The sequence below is a fragment of the Prosopis cineraria genome, unplaced genomic scaffold (assembly GCF_029017545.1).
Source record: "Prosopis cineraria cultivar Desert tree isolate PC_DT_omini unplaced genomic scaffold, ASM2901754v1 PC13, whole genome shotgun sequence".
In the NCBI taxonomy this organism is placed as follows: domain Eukaryota; kingdom Viridiplantae; phylum Streptophyta; class Magnoliopsida; order Fabales; family Fabaceae; genus Prosopis; species Prosopis cineraria.
Window position 1 is genome coordinate 15,776,380 of NW_026555344.1, and position 19,771 is coordinate 15,796,150.

At 34.2% G+C, this 19,771-nt stretch overlaps 2 protein-coding genes across 2 annotated transcripts in view; both read right to left on the bottom strand.

Moving 5' to 3' along the window:
- Nucleotides 1-1,219: 1,219 nt before the first annotated feature.
- On the bottom strand, nt 1,220-13,847 carry LOC129291409 (uncharacterized). The gene is made up of 4 exons (XM_054928733.1): nt 13,512-13,847; nt 4,277-4,369; nt 2,729-2,868; nt 1,220-1,780 (listed from the first exon to the last, which is right to left on the bottom strand). Exons 1-4 carry the CDS (start codon nt 13,830-13,832, stop codon nt 1,327-1,329), a joined length of 1,008 nt encoding a protein of 335 aa, XP_054784708.1. The 5' UTR covers nt 13,833-13,847; the 3' UTR covers nt 1,220-1,326.
- A 5,638-nt stretch (nt 13,848-19,485) lies between these two features.
- Nucleotides 19,486-19,771, bottom strand: part of LOC129291060 (fluoride export protein 1-like) — a 57,492-nt gene continuing 57,206 nt past the window's right edge. Inside the window, exon 8 of the transcript XR_008588619.1 lies at nt 19,486-19,770. The gene's annotated coding sequence lies outside the window, so the exon portion shown is untranslated. The remainder of the gene's footprint in view (nt 19,771) is intronic.

Consider the following 19,771-nt stretch of genomic DNA (forward strand, 5'->3'; position numbering starts at 1 on the left):
ATAATTATCCAAAGAAATAAAACCATAATAAATAGTTTTCCTATATAATAACATAATCTTCCTTGACCTCGTAGATGGTAAAGCAATGTAGTGCAATGAAATGTTGTTGACGTTATTAAGAAGAATGGGAATTTTTAATACATACATACATGCATGCATGCATACATACATCCATATATATATATATATATATATAAAATCAAACAACAGCATCAAGAACAAGAAGTCCATAATGCTCCTCAATCAAAGAAGGGGGGAAAAAACTCATTCCTCCCCATATTCATATGCTCTCTAGATCTGTTGTCTTCTTCCTTATCAAAATCCCCAAGCACAAATCTAGAGCAATCAACAATAAAAATTGATCTAATTGATAAAAATTTAACTCATGAAATCCTATTGCCAACATGACTACCTTTTTGTTGGATAATCTATAAATACTTTGAGCCTGAAGACATATTGGCCCTGGTGAGACTCAGGCACCCTACTTGCCTAAATTTTATTTCATAAAAAAAAAAAAAATCTCTAGAGCAATCAAAGTATAAGCACGAGAACAAGCATATTCATTGTCTTCTTTCTCCAAACAAACAAAAAAATATATTAAAAAATCTTGTTAATTCAACAAGAACCAAATGAACGTTCATCCAAAGAAAAAGAAAAAGAAAAAAGAGCGTATATGGAATTCCGCTTCTAAACATCTATTTTCCTGCTAATTCTCTCTGACGGCATTATTAATTTAAAATCGTATTTTTATTTTATTGTTTGCTCCCTTCATTTTTATTTTGCATATTTATATGAGCCCTAAACATGCCTTTACATTCTATCACCAACATTCCCCATACAAAATACTTTACAAGTCATTGTAATCCTCAGAAAAAAAAAAAATTCAAGAGTTTACATTATACAGGTGCTGGATTAGACCATCTTTTCTTTGCCTCTTATTTCCATCGCACTTTTTTAAGTAAATGACCAAAAATTACAGCAAACAACTCAAATTATAAACATGGATAAAAAAAATACAGAAAATGATCAAAAAAAAAAATTATTGATCATCTTCTGCAAATTTTGAAATCAATTTCTATCATTTTTATGTCAAGTAAAATTAACTTTTATTAACAGCAAAAACTAGATTGCACTGTTTTCAAGAATGTTCATAGGCCTTTAGTTAGAAGCCAATTTTTTACTCTTAAATGAACCTGAAAATTATTGAGCGAGGTCTGTCTAACTACACAAACATGCCTTTACATTCTATCATTAATTTACTCCCCATACAAAATACTTTACAAGTCAGTAATCCTCAGAAAAACAAAATTTCAAGATAACTTATATTTATACAGGTGGTGGATTAGACCATCTTCTCTTTACCTCTGATTTCCACCTTACTTCTTTAAGTTTTCCATCAACCCCATAATCCCTCTCCATGACCAAGTTTATTCCTTCATCAGAGTACCATCCAACTCCAATACAAAGAACACCATCCTTACTGATATCCACATAGCAAGTTACACCCCCAGGAAGCCATAGCATGGTTACATCTTGCATGTCTAGCATCTCCTCTTCTCCAAAGGCGTTGGTGCTCTCAGGGAAGCTCCTCTTTTTCAGAGTCTCTGTACAGAGGTATATGAATGGGATACCGTTGCCGGCTTCTATGATATCGTCGTTGTCGTTGGCATTGCCAAACACTGGAGTTGCACTGACCTCAAAGACTTTCCAGGACCCCATCAGCTCTGATGGTCTGGTTCGTTTTCTCTGAGAGAATGGCTTGACATCAAACTCTAGATCACTGTTCAGTATGGTGATGGCATTTAGTTATTGCCTCAAGGGAGGAATGACAGTGAGAAGGGGAAAAAGGTCTAAGGCTTGGTTTGCGCGGGGGAAAAAAATTCTTTTTAATGCACAAAAACAAATGTTCTTTTATTTTATGGGAGAATGACAAAAAGAAATTACCTCACAATTAATACCTCAATGTGATCATTATCATTTAGTCTCTGAGGACTTGTCTACCATTTTGATTTTCAACAAAATGACACATTTGCCCTCAATGACTAACATAGGAAATGATTACTTTGGTTGTGTTATTAATTAAAACAAAATAGAAAATGACTACTTTCTTTCTGCAAGTTTGTGATTTGTAAATGATTTAAAAAATGACTACTTCCCTTCTAAAAATGACTATTTTAGTGTCATTTGATTGATAAACAAATTTGCAGAAAGAAAGTAGCCATTATCTATTCCATTTTCATCAATAACCCAACCAAAAAAGTCGTTTTCTATAATAGTCACTAAGGACAAATAAGTCATCTTATCAAAAATCAAAACATGAGACAAGTCTGTAGGGACTAAATAATTTTCACATTTTATGGTTCTTAAATTGTCATTTGCATATTTTGACGGTATTTTTTTTTTTTTTTCATTTTCCCTATTTTATCTCTAGAGAAATAATAAAAGACATTTTTCAGTCATAAGATCATGTTTTTCTCTATTTCATTCTGCATATCAAACAGATGAAAGTACAGAATTTGACGCAGGAGAAAGAAATTACAAGAACAAACAAGCATTCAAGATATAATGTAAGTTTCTTTTATATTTCTTACGATTTTGCCCGGTAATTTGAATTATGTGGAATTCTCTTACTCATAGTTGATGCCCAATTATGTTTATATCTTTCAGATAAAAGTGTTTTGCAGGCACAAATGCAGACTTCTTAAAGTAGAAAATAAAGCACATGTACCTTGGGTCTTTGATATTGGCAGGACTAGTCCATTCTTCTTCATAGACGGCGACCCTCATTATCTGTATGTCTGAACCACCATCTATGAATTCTATGGTATGGACAATACGAATCCTTTTATGGCAGCCTTTAACCAAGCACTATATATGAAAAATTCGTGAGAGATTAAAAGCAGATTTTTTCTGTTTGCAATATAATCTTCCAGATTTCAAGTAATAGGAAAAGAGAAAGTCCAAATATTGAAACACAACAGATTTCAATCTAACTCTCCAACATTTATCAAATAGCAAGAGCTTTATATTTACATTCAATGAGGCTATCAACCTACCAACATGAGAAAGAACTAGAAAACTTGTGAAGACTAATGAAACTACCGAAAGATAATTGGACAGGGAAAGATAAGGAACAATAATATCATAAGGTCTGCAAACATTACTGCTCAAAGAATTACTGCATATTGATATCATCTGTAGCGCCAATGCTAGATCTTATTAACAACTGTTCTAGACCTACATGATGTTCCTCAAATGTTTGCCAGCAGGTTCTCTAATGAAAATATAACTACCGTTAATCCCTGTGCGTTGCACAGGAGATGTCCATCTCAAGTTAACAAATTCTTGTGAAAATTTTTCATTTAAAATAGTTGTTGTCATAAAATAAACAAATGCAATTAGATACAATTCAATTCAAATCGAAAACAAATAATTCCAAAAAAAAAATTGTTTTACTTCTATAAAATCAAATTTTAGAAGATAAGAGACAATGAACGTATCTTCTGATTTCTTTAAAAAAACAAAAAAAAAAAAAGAATTGCAGTAGATCCAATCATGTGATGTTTAACTGATAAAAACATCCACTAGTCATGTCTTTTAAAAAAAAAATTCAGAAAAAATTAGAACAAAGATATAAAAAAAAAAAAAACGTAAGCACAAGTTTCATCTTTAACAATTACGTCACTAAAAACAGCGCTGATTACTTCAATCAATCAACATATTGCTATCACGTGAAACTTTTGCCACCACTACAATGCAAATCTATAGTTAACCATAAATTTTTATAGTCAAAGAAGCAACTAAAAAGTCACAATTAGAGAAGACAATTAACATGAAGAGATACGTCTTATGTGCAAAATGGCCATCATTATAATTTAGGAATTCCAGGAAAAAGTTTCTAGGTTTGGAACAATTAACAAGATAAATTGTTAAAAATGTTCAGAGAGGTTAATGAATGAATTATGTATTGAATTCACAGAATTGTAGACATACACAGACAGCATGCAAGCATTGTCATCAATAAAAACAGTTGCATTCTTTATTGACAAGCAGAAGCAACATGCACGTGTGTGTTGTATCATCAATAAAAACAGTTGCATTCTCTTATTGATTAAGCAGAACTGAGAAATCAATCCAATTTTCCATTTTGTCTATACAGCTTAGTCCATATTTGTTGCAAGAAAGATGAATGGATCCATATGATTGAAGCTGCTAAACTAATTACTAATGCTTGATCTATGCCAGTCAAAACTGAGACTATAGATGCTGAACTCACTTGTTCGAACTTGTAAGTTGGAGTGACATGATAATTCGTATCATCAATTTCGCCCAAAGGGATATCTACAGGACCCCTAGAGTAAGATCCATCCTGCAATTTAATTGCCACAATTATTAAAAGAATGATTGTGTGAACAGAACTAATGTTATATTTACAATTATTCTATAGATACAAACATTGTTATGCATATCAAAGGATCCGGTTGATACTAAGATTTACGGTAAATTACCCTTTGCTCCCCGGGAAGATGCTCAAATTACATGGTTTTAGATCATAGGATCCATTGATGCTATAGTTCGGATAAATTACACTCCCTTCAATTGAAAGATGCCCAATTTACGTGATACAAACTAAAATTGCAATCCCCATTATATTCAAAGATGCAGTACATTGACTAACCCTCCAACATAATATAAACCATAAGAAAGCCTATTTTGATCAAAATACCGTTATATCTATTCTTCAAATAATATAGTAAGCAATATACGTGTACTAGATCAATATAATAATCATGTAAACACAATTTTGAATAAATTCAATTTATGAATTTTAACTCCAAAATACATAACATTGAAATACAAGGTGAAAAACAACATATTTTCAAATAAGTGATGGTTTTTATTTAAAAAAAATTAATATTGTTCATCAAGATATTAGAGTCATATATTGGCTTCAGGGAGATTTGTTTATATTTCATAATAGAAGAAAGGACTATTGATACACGTAAAAGGAGCAGAGACCGAAATGGGAAAATATCATTAACAAAGCCCATTTCACTCTTCAAAACCTTATTTATAGAGATATTAAACTAATTACCCAATCTACCCTTTTATTCTTAATCCCTTAATTGCCCCTCATTCCCTTATTCCGATATATCAACTATGTAATTTGGGTATCTGAGGAAGGGGTAGTAATTTATCGTCATTTATCCTAAACTTCAATACATTTTCTCAATATAATGAGATTTTTTGAGGGCTTAAAATTAAAAATGACATCTACTTTCAAAGAAAAACATGATGATTTCTATGAGAGCAAAACAGATAATCAGGACACATAGCGAGTTAATTGCATCTAGAGTCCGAAGTTTCAACCTGAAATATCCATAGCAAAAAAGATAGATAATTCCAAAAGATTAATTTATTTAAACTTTGATTGAAGAATGTGAGTAATGCTACTGGATAGTATTTGAGGCAACCATATTCATTCGAACATTCAATTTCATATTAACCCATGTATGCAAAATAAGCCACAAAACAATGGGATTAACAGGGCTAAATGACAACCCTATTCATTCAAGACACTCTACTGAGCAAGATATTAGTCTAATTAGGAGGCGTTAACTATATAGGAAGGTCTTGTAGAGTGAGACAGAGTGCACCAAATTAAAAATTACAAATGATCCAGGAAATTATTTTTTTATTAAGGAAGAGTTATCTTGGTGTAGCCAAAGTAAAGCTATAATGTTAGATGAAGCACTCGCTCCTGCGTCAAATACTCTTTCTATTTAACCACATCTAGCTTCAATGCCGCATTTTGAGCTTATGCACACAAAGGTGTTTGAGCTTGAAGGGTACACAAACCACAAATCCACTGTATTTTGCAAGAAAACTCAAATATGATAAATGGGGAACCAAAAACGATAAAATGCCTAATCACATGATCATAATCAATTCAAAAGCTTAGGATATTCAATAAAGGCACATGGAAACTTTAATTAATATCTCTAATAAACATGCGACTCTCTTAGTTAAATCTAGAATGTGAATCAAAAGACTAACAATAGAATTTGTAATAAAAAAATAAATTAAACCAATTAATCATGCAGCTGCAGCACCAATGTTCTATACAAAATCGTAAACCTCAACTACATGAAGATTGGAAGCAAGATTGAGAAGGACAAAGGCAGATTCCTTAGTTTGTGCTAAAAAGAAAAGGCATGGAAGAACTATCAACTGCTTAAGCAAGTTAGAGGATCAGTGTTGTTGATTGCATGATAAAGGTCACCAGAGCCAGTGATTTGGACCTGGTAAGGGAGGTCATTCAGTGTTGCGGTTGTCTTTAACAAGATTTCTGATTTCTGGAGCACGCTCTGGGTTTCAATTCTCAATCAAGAATTCTGATTTTTGGATCTTCTAAATTTAAGATTAGATTTTTCTTCCTATCAATCTGATTTCTGCTGGGTTTTGATGTTTGGTTTTATGCATAATGATGATTGACAATGGTGAGTTTGCTAGGGAAGATGAACGATGGAGGAGGAGGGAGGGGAATTTTTTATGCAGTCACTTTACATTTATTTTTCTTGTGATTAAAAACTAACTATCATCCCATCAGTTTTTTGTATCATACCAAACATATTCATATTGATCAGTATTCCATTCTATTCCATTCCATTCATATCCTTTTTATGAACCAATCAGACCTAGAATACAATTGATAATGGACAAAATCAATATGGTAGTAATATTGAACTATATAAGCTTGCAAAAATGAGTTAAACCAAAGTTTAGGATCCTTTTGATCTGTCACATAGTGGTTCCTATGTGATGAATATTGTTCATTGAGTTGTTTTATAAGTTATTGTTCCTTCAATTGCAAGTTTTTTATACTAGGTTCAGGTTAGCTTCTTGTATACAATCTCTATATGTGGGCATGCATTAAGAAATTAGAAATGATGCACTTGTACTGCGCTGTATGGGCCTATCATCCACAACAGTCTCAGTGTGAATAGATAAACAGCTACAGCTGCCATGGTTAAACAGACCTTACATAAAATAACTGTCTTCCTCCTTAGTTTTGTAGGCTTTTACAATCTTTTCATGACAATATTATTGTTGGAAGTGGGCTGTGGGCCAATGTAACCTAGGCCCATTACCAATTTTTCCTCAGCCCTACTTAGTTGTTCTGTTAGCATATCCATTTCATTCAAGATATTTTACTGATCTGTAGGGATTTTTAGAATGGAAAAAATGGTAGAAAATCGGTTGAGATGGTTTGGGCATGTACAAAGAAGATCAAGGGAGGCACCAGTGAGAAGAGTGGAACATATAACTTTGAGTCCGATTAAGAGAGGTAGAGGAAGGCCTAGGAGAACACTCTTGGAAGTTGTTGAACGTGATCTCTTAATTAATAATATTTCTAAAAGCTTGATAAATGATAGAGCACAATGGCGTCTTGCAATCCATGTAGCCGACCCACCTAGTGGGATAAAGGCTTGTTGTTGTTGTTGTTGTTTGTAGGGATTTTTAGAATCAGAATATTTTCTATTATCTTTATTAGTTATTAGGGCAGATTTAGTGCGATTCCATCATATCTTCTCCTCTATATATGTATGCTCCAGACTTTTGAATAAAGATAGAAGTTTTTGCACCACAAATTCACATGGTATCAGAGCAGCGCCTCCTATGCCGTATAAGGCAGTGCTAACCGGTCCCAGAGCCTTCGCCACAGATGGAGAAACTTCTCTAAACTCCACTGCACAAGGTGGAGGCTCAAACAGGACTGCAAATTCAGGAGGGACTGCTGCAGGTTCTTTTGGGAATTCGCATACGGACTCTTCTTCTCAACTTATCATCACCCATTGACTCAACAGCAACAATTACTTGCAATGGTCCAGAAATGTGCTCACGTTTGTGCGAGGTCGCAACAAGGAGCGGTACTTGACTGGACATCCGAAGGTGCCAGAGATTGGTGACCCTAAATATGAAGTGTGGTGTGTAGAAAACAATCTGGTCATGACCTGGTTAGTTCACTCTATGAACACTGAGATCCACGAGAATTATGATCTTGATAACATTGCTCAGGAAATTTGAGAATCTGCACAGCATACCTACCTTGTTCAAGAAAATACAGCAGCTATCTTCCACATAAAATGGGCTCTTCGAACTCTAACGCAAGGGGAGAAATCAATTACACTATATTACACCTCCTTGATGCGGTTGTGGCAGCATATAGATCTATATGAAGTTCATCAATGGTCTTTTCATGCTGATGAGGTGTATTACAAAAGGTTTGTTGAACATGAGAGATGTTATGAATTTTTCCTTGGCCTTCATGACTCGTTTGAGGATGTCAGAGGTCGAATAGTGGGTATAAAACCTCTTCCTTCACTTGATGAAACATTTAATATGATAAAATATGAGGAAAGCCACAAGGCTCTTGTTCAGCTTCCTTTCTCTACTCCTTCTTTACCAACTGTTGAATCCTCGGCTATGGTAACCCGAGGCAATCTAGGAGGAGATTTAAAAGGGAAGAAGTCTCTTCGGTGTGATCATTGCAACAAGAATAGTCACACTCGAGAGACCTGTTGGCAAATACATGGTAGACCCGCCCACTTGAAACAAAAGAATAAAGGTGAGAGCAAAAGTTTTGCAATCAATCAAACTGAAGGAAATTCACTAAATAATGAAGAACTGGTTGTGCTGAAATGACTCCTAGAAAGGTATGCTCAAGAAAAACCAAGTGAGAAACTCTCTCCCTTAGTTACATTGGCGCATGCAGGTACAACTCTACTAACTTTCTTGAGTGCTATTACTGGAAGTAAAAATATTTGGGTTGTGGATTCTGATGCCACAGATCACATTACTGGATTTCGGGAGTTGTTTTTTGAGTTTAGCCCTTATTCAGAGCACACTCATGTACAAGTGGCTAATAATGCTTAACCACAAGTTACGGGATCTGGAATAGTTGTTATTTTAGAGTCTATTATGTTGAAAAATGTGTTATATGTGCCTGATATTCAGTGTAATTTGCTGTCTGTTACGTGCATGACCTGTCATTTAAATTGCCTTGCTATGTTTGACAAATTTCACTGTGTTTTTCAGGAATTAGCCTTGGGGAAGATGATTGGCAATGCTAAGGAACACAATGGACTCTACTACCTTGAAGGAAAACCCAAAGATAAAGACTTCTTGGCTGATTCTAATTCTGTTTCCAAGCCTGTTTTTGCTTCCACTGTTATGTCCCAAGAAAATACTTTATTATGGCATTTTCGATTAGGCCACCCTAGTTTTGATTATATGAAAATCTTATTCCCAAATTCCATGAATAAAGTCAATTTTCATTGTGATATTTGTCAATTTGCAAAACAAACTCGCAATCCTTATCCTATCTCTACTTATGCTCCCACTAAAACTTTCACTCTTGTGCACAGTGATGTGTGGGGTCTCTCAATTGAAACTCCCTCTAAAGCTAAGTGGTTTATTACTTTTATTGATGATCATACTCGTCTTATGTGGCTGTTTTTAATGAAAGACAAGTCTAAAATTGTTACTCTCTTTAAAAATTTCTATAAAATTTCAAACTTCCATTAAAATACTTCGTAGTGACAATGGAACTGAGTATCTAAACACAAATTTTCAAACCTTTCTTACTAAAAAAGGATACACCATCAAACTTCTTGTGTGCATACACCCCAAGAAAATGGAGTGGCTGAGAGGAAAAATAGACATCTCTTAGAGGTGGCTAGATCTCTACTATTAGGTAGCAATGTACCCAATAAGTTTTGGGGAGATGCAGTTCTTACTGCTGCTTATATCATCAATCGTATGCCATCAAAATTCTCAAGTTCAGAATGCCGCTCCAAAGCTTTTTAGAGTCTTATCCTCACTCACACCTTATTAATTCTCTTCGAAAAGGGTTTTTGGGTGCACGGCTTTTGTGTTTAATGAAGAGGGTGGGAAACTTGATCCTAGATCCATTAAATGTCTCTTCTTGGGTTTCTCCTTGACAAAAAAGGGGTACAAATGTTACTCTCCTGAAAAACAAAAGTTCTATATCACTATGAATGTTAAATTTGTTGAAACACTACCATTCTATTCCAAATCAACCATTCAGGGGGAGAATGCTAGTGAATGGTTAATTTGTGCCACTATAGAGAATGATCACTTAAGTAATCAATCCACTATCATCACTAATACTGAACAGCCAAATTCTGAACCTTTCTGTGCCAGTCAGCCCAATTCTGATTCTGAACCTGGCTGTGCTGCAGCACCTAATCTTGACCTTACTGCACCTACTTCTGAAGCTGAAACTCCTTTTGATTATCATACCAGTCAAGAACAGCCCTCTACTGACCCTTATGAATCTGTCATTGACCCTATTATGGATGAAAACAAGGGAAAATCAGCCTGTGTAGCTCATTCATAGCGAAGGTTCCATTGATGTTCCAAGGCAAGTCATGATTCACAATCTGAGGTTAATCCTAAAGATCTTCAATGGCCTATTGCTCTCAGTAAAGGCAAGAGAAGTTGCACCTGACACCCCATTGAAAGGTATGTCTCTTATGATAAGCTTAATGCTTAGCTTAAGACATTTTTACTACTCTTGATAGTGAAGAAATACCTAGAACTTTTGAAGAAGCTAAATCTGATCTGAAATGGAAATTGGCCATTGAAGAAGAATTGAGGGCCTTGGACAAAAATCAAACCTGGGAAATTGTTGATATGCCTTGTGGGAAATCAGTTGTAGGCAGTAAATGGGTCTTTACTAAAAAATACAACTCGGATGGGAGTCTAAATAAATATAAAGCACGACTAGTTGCTAAAGGTTTTACCCAAACCTATGGCATCAACTATCAAGAGACATTTGCTCCTGTGGCTAAATTCAATACTATTAATGTTTTGTTATCTCTGGCTGCAAATTTAGATTGTCCACTACATCAACTTGATGTGAAGAATGCCTTCCTAAATGGAGACTTAGAAGAGAAAGTGTGCATGGAGATACCCTTGGTTTTGAGAGGACCCGAGAATGCAAACAAAATCTGCAAGCTCCATAAGTCCCTCTATGGACTAAAACAATCACCTAGAGCTTGGTTTGAAAAATTCACACGTGCTATCAAAGGATTTGGTTATAACCAGTGTCAAGCAGATCACACTTTATTTGTAAAGAGGTCTGATCAAAAGATTGCTGTACTGATTGTTTATGTAGATGATATTGTGCTAACAAGTAATGACACTGAAGAAATTGATAAAATGAAGAAGAAACTTGCTGCCCAATTTGAGATTAAAGATATGGGCTATCTTAAGTATTTTCTTGGGTTGGAGGCAGCTCGATCTTCTTAGGGCATCAATGTCATGCAGAGAAAATACACTCTGGATCTTCTTAAGGAGACTGGTATGATGGGTTCTAGACCTACAAATACTCCAATGGAGCTTAATTGCAACCTGCAAGTAAAACCTGAAGGGAAATCAACTAATAAGGAGAGGTACCAGAAAATGGTAGGAAAGCTAATTTATTTATCTCACACCCGGCCAGATATATCATTTGCTGTTGTGGTTGTAGGTCAGTTTGCTAGTAATCCACAAAAGGAGCATATGGAAGTTGTCTATCGTATTCTCAGATACCTCAAGACAACTCCAGGGAGGGGATTATTGTTTTCTAAAGGAGACAGAAAGATTGTAGAAATCTACACAGATGAAAACAAGAAAATATCTAACACGAAAAGTGAAACAGATGTAGAAGTTTATATTGATGCTGATTGGGCTGGATCCATTCACGATAGGCGCTCTACTACTGGGTATTGCATCTTTGTGTGGGGGAATCTTGTGACTTGGAGAAGTAAGAAACAACCAATCGTGTCTAGAAGCTCAGCGGAATCTGAATATAGGGCCTTAGCCCTTGGAATTTGTGAGGGCATATGGATAGTACAGTTACTCAAAGAGCTAGGCATAGAACAACATACTCCAATTAAAATGTGGTGTGATAGCATGGCTGCCTTGAAGATTGCCAACAATCCAGTTCAACATGATCGTACTAAACAAGTGGAAATTGACAGACATTTCACCAAGGAAAAAATAGAAGCTAAAGTCAACATTCCATCAAGAAAGCAAGTTGCAGATGTGATGACCAAGCCTCTCGTATGGAACAAGTTTGATGAACTAATCGGCAAGCTGGGAATGGTCAACATCTATTCGCCAACTTGAGGGGGAGTGTTGGAAGTGGGCCAACGTAACCTAGGCCCATTACCAAATTTTCCTCAGCCCTAATTAGTTGTCTGTTAGCATATTCATTTTTTTATTCAAGATATTTTACTGATCTGTAGGGATTTTTAGAATCAGAATATTTGCTATTATCTTTATTAGCCATTAGGGCAGATTTAGTGCGATTCTATCATATCTCCTCTATATATGTACGCTTCAGATTTTCAAATAAAGATAGAAGTTTTTGCACTGCAAATTCACAATTATCTTACAAAAGTTAAAAATATTACACAACTTGATGTCATCACATAACTAGCAAGTTATGTTTTGTCAACCATTCACAAAGGCTACAATAAACTATTCAATTAGAAAAAGGAATCACATAGGTAACAAAATGCACCAAAGAACAAAGTTGGAGAAATTAATTTTCTATCAACTGTCACAAAGAGTACTTGAATAACAATGAGTATAGTAGCAGATTGACAACATTCTAACCAAGTATCATGGTAGCCTAATGACTGAGGAGGCACTACTTCTAAAATATCAATCTGCTACCACCCTGAAAAATTCCCTCATCCCAGCTGACATAACCTTTGAGCTCTTGATTATAATGTCATATTTTGATCCTAACAGCATGAGTACACTAGTTCTTTCACTCCACCTTAAGCTAATAGAAGAGCAAGAGTAACCTTTGTCCAAACATGATCTTAGGCATTTGTAGCACATGAAGCATAGGGAACAATTCTTGTGCTAAACCAATAGGGCCATGTCAAGTTAGAGTTTGATATCTAGTTCTTTACAACTAAGCATCCTCTTATTTACAGCCACGACACAATTTTAATGTCATGGAAGTGAATATTTTTGGCAAATCTTAACATTATGTGTGCCTCAATTAACATTAATCAACATTATATTTCCACTGCAGCAACTATGAAAATTATATATCAAAAGAGTTTAGTGCTCCTCTTCATCAATTCCAGCATCAAACAATAATAGGAAAGATCAAAGGGAGAAGAAGCACAAAAAGGCCCACATACATAAAGGAGTTGAAAACAAACACATTCAATTACTGAAACAGAAAATTCAGGAAGTTTATTTGTATTGTGAAAATATTCAGACAGTTTTTTAATTCACAGAACCATAAAAATATATCTTTTCTTGTAGGTATTAGTGACAACATAGGTTACACATCCCACGCTGAAGGGAAGTCAGTAAAATATAACACCAATACAACAATATAATCATTTGTCCTGGCTATGAACAATAACTGATGTCTACAAAGAAATCTATGCTAGAACGTAAGAGGGACAGCTTACTTCAAAGTAAATAAGGCCCGGTTCACATTCCATAACATCTTCTTCCATCACATCACTTCTTTCAAAGTTGAAGGACTCAAATGTAGGCAACACAGTGCTTGTTGCATTGTCAGTGATCTTTTCTTTTATATGTAAAGGGGCACCACCATCTCTGGATCCTTCTTTAGCCATGTCGTTGCCTTCAGTATGCTGCAGTGTTTCACCAAAAGGGTTCAAAGTCACCCAATTAATTTTTCTCTGAATCTGTGATGTCGGTCTACCAGACGGTGATGGCACTGCCTCAACACGGGAAAGGGTGTAGCAGTCATATAGGTTTTTCATTTTTGTTACCTATTTCAACTGGCTCCATTTCAGCAGTAAGAGGAGAAAATACTGCACCTACACCCTTCCAAATCCCACTGACACTGCTAGCAAATGTGTTCCAAACTGGTTTTATTACTGTTCCTGAAAGAGTCATTTTTGTCACCTTCCAATCTGAAATAGAAATACGAAGTACTAATCGTTCTACATATAATACAAACATTGAATAACAAATAAAGTAAAACAATTTTTTTTCTTTTAATAGAGGGTTGGGCCCAAAAGTCCATCTTTGGGAATGCTTTATTTGAATTTTGTCCAGAAATAAAAGAGTTTAAGGTAATTTGTTATTTTGTCTTTCACTTAACACATTATCAGTCGTCAGCTTTGAATGTCCAAAATATTTGAGATTCAATGCATGTAAATGGCAGGTTTCTTCCTCATTCTTATCCAAGGCATCTTTATTCATAAGGAAACAAATAAAATTCCAAATTTCAGATAGGATTGTCAAGGATACCAAGTATTAATCTCATTGCTATCTTCATAGCTTATTTTTAAAACAATATCTTAGCGTCCAAATCATCACTTGGCCACTCACCAAAATACATTCTCCTTTCCAAATATTTGCCCAAATTGAACCCACTTTTACATACCTGGGTCTGAAGAACCGTTTCAACCTCCATCAACATAGCCCCAGAGACCAACACTCTACCACCCCTACCTCCCTTCCTCTTCACCATGCTCCTTCCCTTCTGCTTCCTCCGACTGGCCCTCGCCTTCTCTTTCTCGGCCGTGGCATTCGCGAGGTCGTTGTCAACACTCCAGACGTTGTCCTTATTGCCCCTTATTCGCAGCCTCTCTTTGGGACCAGAGTTATGATGGGGTTTCTGGGCCCGAGCGACGAGCTTTCGAGAACAAGGGCTTGGAAAACAACAGGATGAGGAAAAGAGGGAGGAGGAGAACAGGTTGTGAGCTGAGGAGACGGTGCCGATTGAATCCTAGAAGGTGGTGGTCACAGTGGCGAGTGGCGAATGCCTTGGTGAGGTGCATGTTCGTGGACTTGGGGACCGAGAACTAGCCGGAATTGTGGTGATTCAGCCAAACAGGTAATTTCTTGTCTCCCGTTTTGTTTTGGTACAACGTTCAAGATTTTAATTATGGGACTTATTACCTCGGTTGGAGACTCATTTACGATTTAATGATCGAACTGTAATTAAACTGTAATTGAATTAATTATAAATAAATTAATATATTTTAAAATTATTAACTTTTTATCTAAACTTTAGAAAACTAGCTACAGCATTTGAACAATACTATCCTAGTTCGGTTTCTGCGTAGCGTTCAGACGAGGTGCATTTGCTTCTTCTTCTTTTTTGTCCCTGTCAAGTTCAGTTTGTTGTGGTTGCACGTGATTCAAGGAAAAATAGTGCGTTTTTCTCTCCATTTGGTTGTCACTTGTGTTGGTATGTTCGTTGACGTGTGATTTGCTTGGGCATCGAGTCGTTCTTCTTTCTTTGTGGTTGAGACACTGGTTTTTTTATTCCCCACTAGGTTGTTGAATTCAAATCGGTGTGCATGTTTGGTGAGCCTGTTTGTCTTGTGCGGATCCAATTTTGTTTATGTAATGTCTGTCTGAAGTTACCAAACTGCACCCATTCCCTAACATACAAAGGTAATTACAAGTTCTTAAGCCCTAAGTTACCACAAATTACAAATATTAAATATTAAGAAAATTAATTCTTATAAATAGTTGGAATTTCAAAAATTTTTGAAAACAAGTTACAACACTAAAACATATGTATTTATGTACAACGAAAGCGCTTATAATGCATAAATATCATACGATAAAAAAACAGGGGCAAAACAATCATGTTTGCCAAAAAGGGATCATATGTTGCAGCTCATATGATAGATTTTGTTATCATGACAGTTCGACTAATACGAACTTTCAACATGCACCATTTTCACATAAGAGCAAGGGAAAGGAAGGAGAAATTGAGTATTGAAAGGAATAGTTTGTAATTCTATAGTCATTCTTATTTATTTTGGGTTTTGTAACGAATTGCATATGCATATGCCAACTTAGAATTCATTATTGTTGTGTAATGCATTTAGATGAACTGTACTGTAAACTGTGGGTATCTCGACCTGAGGTATTGTAATTGTATTATTGTAGTGTTGTGAAAGGTTAAAATACTAGTGCAAGTGCTAGTTTTAAGTTGATTTATACGTTGTTTGGTCGTTTGGAAAGATCATTACTTGTTTTACCCCTAGTGGAATTTATATCAAATATGGGGTTTTGGCAGCTAAATCTTGTTGGGTTATTGTTGTTGTTGGGATTTGAATGTTTATACAGGTTATTGTGGTCCATTTGAGTTGGTTTGAGTGGTCCCATGGCTATTGGCACTTGGCTTGGGAGTTTGGACACCTTGGTAGTGGTTTTTCAAGGAAAATTAGTCATTTTGGATTGAGTGTCCAAATCTCATTTAATTTAGTGTTTAGGTGTGTGATCAGTGCAAATAGCTAGATGGCTCTAAGAGTTACGTTTCGACATTGAGTCACTTAAATTGAACGCCGAATGGTGAAATGGCTTGCTCCAGAAGTTGATTCGGAGAGATGCCATGATAGCAATTGCTATCATGATAGGGGACGCATACAACGCACAAAAGGGAAGTTTCCCTCTGTATAGTCTGCCGCGGCAGATGTCACACTACACCGCAACTTATTGTGCCCTATTGTTGAGAAATTTTTAGTTCTACTCATTATTTATATGTGACAAATTTTCATGCTTTCATGTCTTGTTTATTTGTTTTAAACGATAGTTTGAGGTCAAACGGTCTATTAAAAAGTGTTTATAGAATTCCAATTTTTTGAACTTCTTTCTAATCCTTGTGTTATGATGACCATTTTCTTGAGATTAGACTATTTACAATTATCATAACGATATTCCATGTTTGATGTCCTGTGTGTTTGGTAATGTAAGGATGACGTCACAAAATGCATCATGTGGGGTTGTTTTATGTTGTGTTTCAATTAAATGTCTTCTTAAATTCATTTATCAGTGCCCTTTATGACATATTTTCTTAATTATTTTCAAGTTTGTAACCAAAGGACATGATAGGGTTAAGACTACATTTTATACTGATTCACATGATCTAACTACTAGGAATCATCCATGATGATAAACATATGTCTTGGATTTCCTTAACAATGCATATAATTCTTTATATTTTAAAGATAGGCTATCTTAGCCCTTACGTTGACTGTGGTTGAAGACTTAAATAAGTACATGTTGTCCCTACTCTTTAGAGAAGAAGTTGTATAATTGAATTTCGATAGTGTTATGCTTTATGATGGGGAAATGAATTCACTTAATGACTTGTACTTTACAAATTTCCTAAATTCAAATCATATTAACAGGCCTCCCAAATCATGAAATAAGGCTGAAAGTTGGTACCCAATTATTTTAATGCAGAATAGTGATAATTTATAGGTTATATAATGGTACACGTCTTATAGTTATATAAATTGAAAAACATGTTATTGAGGCTTAAGAATGTCTGGGTCAATTGCAAGGACAAAAGTATATATAACATGTATTGGTATTTGTTCATTTGATTCCAGGTTATCATTTACTATGAGGATGCAATTTCCCATTACTTTAGCCTTTCCAATGATCATCAATAAGAGCCAGGGATAGAGCCTTTGCTATGTCAATTTGTATCCACCTTGTCTTGTTTTTCATCCACGAACAATTATACATTACTGTTTCTTGTGTTTAAAGTAAGGAGGGTTTAAAAATATTAATTCTTAATGGGTGGTCAATCTATAGATAAAAACTTCTAATGTTGTTATAGGAAAGTTTTCAATAATTTGATATAATTAATGATGAATTTTCGTTAACCTGCTTCCTATCGTATCCATTTACACTACGCATTTAGTTTTTAGCAACAATTTTTTTAACTCTAATATACATATTTAATATTAAAGACAATAATTACATAACCCTACTATGTATTGGATGACATGGAGAAGGTGTTCTGCTACAAGCAATGATTAAAAAACCAAAGCGAACTGGACGGTTGGACTGGTTTGTCTGTCAACAAGTTCGGATTATGGTTCGGTTAGTATGTAAAAACTATTTTAGGGGTTGAGCTGAGTTAGGCCATTTCAGAACAGGAACTAGAATCAAGCTGAAAACTGAATCCAGTTTTCAAGAACCAGATTGTTCAAAAAAATTTATTTTTTTATCATTTTTTTAAGAAAATGACCCATTTTTTTTAATTATTTAATATTATATTGTATCATGTGACTTGTTAAATCATGACAAATTAAAATATTATTTTTTTTTATTTTATGTTATATCATGTGGCTTGTTAAGTCATGATAAATTTAAATATTTGGTTTTATTTTTAAGTTAAGTAGTAATTTTATATTTATTTCTTATATTTAGATTATTATATAATATATAATTTTTTAATTAATTATTATATCACCGATTTAACCATTAATCTAACTTGATTGAATCATGCAAACTATAAACCATTGACTTTCCTAGTCTAGTATCCGATTGATTTTGAAAACATTAGCTAAAAGTTATTTTTTGGAAAAAAAAAATTCCTACAAATTAACATTTATTTATAAAAAATGTAGTATAAATGCACGGTACTTTACTAGTTTTGCATATACGATGGATCAACTAATATATGCTTATTTTATATAATAAACAATTACAAATTTTACAGAACATGATTAATTATTAACTAAAAAATTATAAGATGAATTAGGTTGTTATAGAGGGAAAATAGCGAATGTTTTGAATCTGCAAAATTTTTTATTTTGAATCTGTTTTTTTTTTTTTTTAAGTATAAGTGCTTTCATTTGCTAAGCATGAAATATTATTATTTTTTTGGGTATGGGAAGGAAGTTATATTTTTGAAAACATTAAATTGCCAAATAATATCCATCTTTTTATGTATTTCTATGCTCTTCTAGCATTTCATTAAATAATTACAGTCCAAAGACATTGAATAACTCAATATTTTGCTGACGAAATAAAACATCAACTATTATAAATTTCTTTTGACATATAATTAGTTTGGTCATATATAAATAAATTTGTACAAAAGACTTAAAGATACTGACATAATAAAAGTAATACGACATCTTCAAGAATAATCAATATTGTAGTCAAAGAGCTATTTGAGATATTAATAAGGATTATAGTTCTTTTCTATGTTATACTTTGAATTGATTATTATTTGCTTAAATTTTTGTAATGATTTGCACTTCTCCATCAAAATTAATTATGATTATGTCATTTACATTTATTATTCGTTCAATTGGTCGCAAATTAATGCAATTCAATTAAAGATTACAACAAAACTCAATAACACATCAGCATGGTTGATTTCAAATACATAATATGTAACAACAATAATATCCTATAATACAGTTTATCCTACAAGAAAGTAACTTTAAAGAAAGCATGTATATTAATCTAATTAGCTGATATATCACCTGTGCATCGAGGTAGGACACTAGTTATATATACATACCTACATATATATATATATATTTACAACTTTATGCCTCCTATTTTGTGAAAAATAATTTTATATAAGGATAAATCTAAACAAGTCTGCCTAAATTTATTTTACCTAGACATTGGAACTTAAAAAAATTTCAATTGAAAATATTTTGCAGTGTATCCTAAATTCCTGATAGAGAGCAGCAGCATCTCCTTAGTTATAAAAGGCTTGACATAGAGTTTTAAGCGAGGTCTGCACCTCCAACTCCAGGAACAAGATCAAACAGTTTCTCAACATTGGCAACCAATGGAAATCAGGGAGCTAACAAGTTAACCAAACTTCACATTAGAGCCAGTTGTTACGAATCCTGTGACCTATGCCCTACGGTCTCAAAACTTTATCTTCAAAATAACCATTTCTCGGAACCAAACC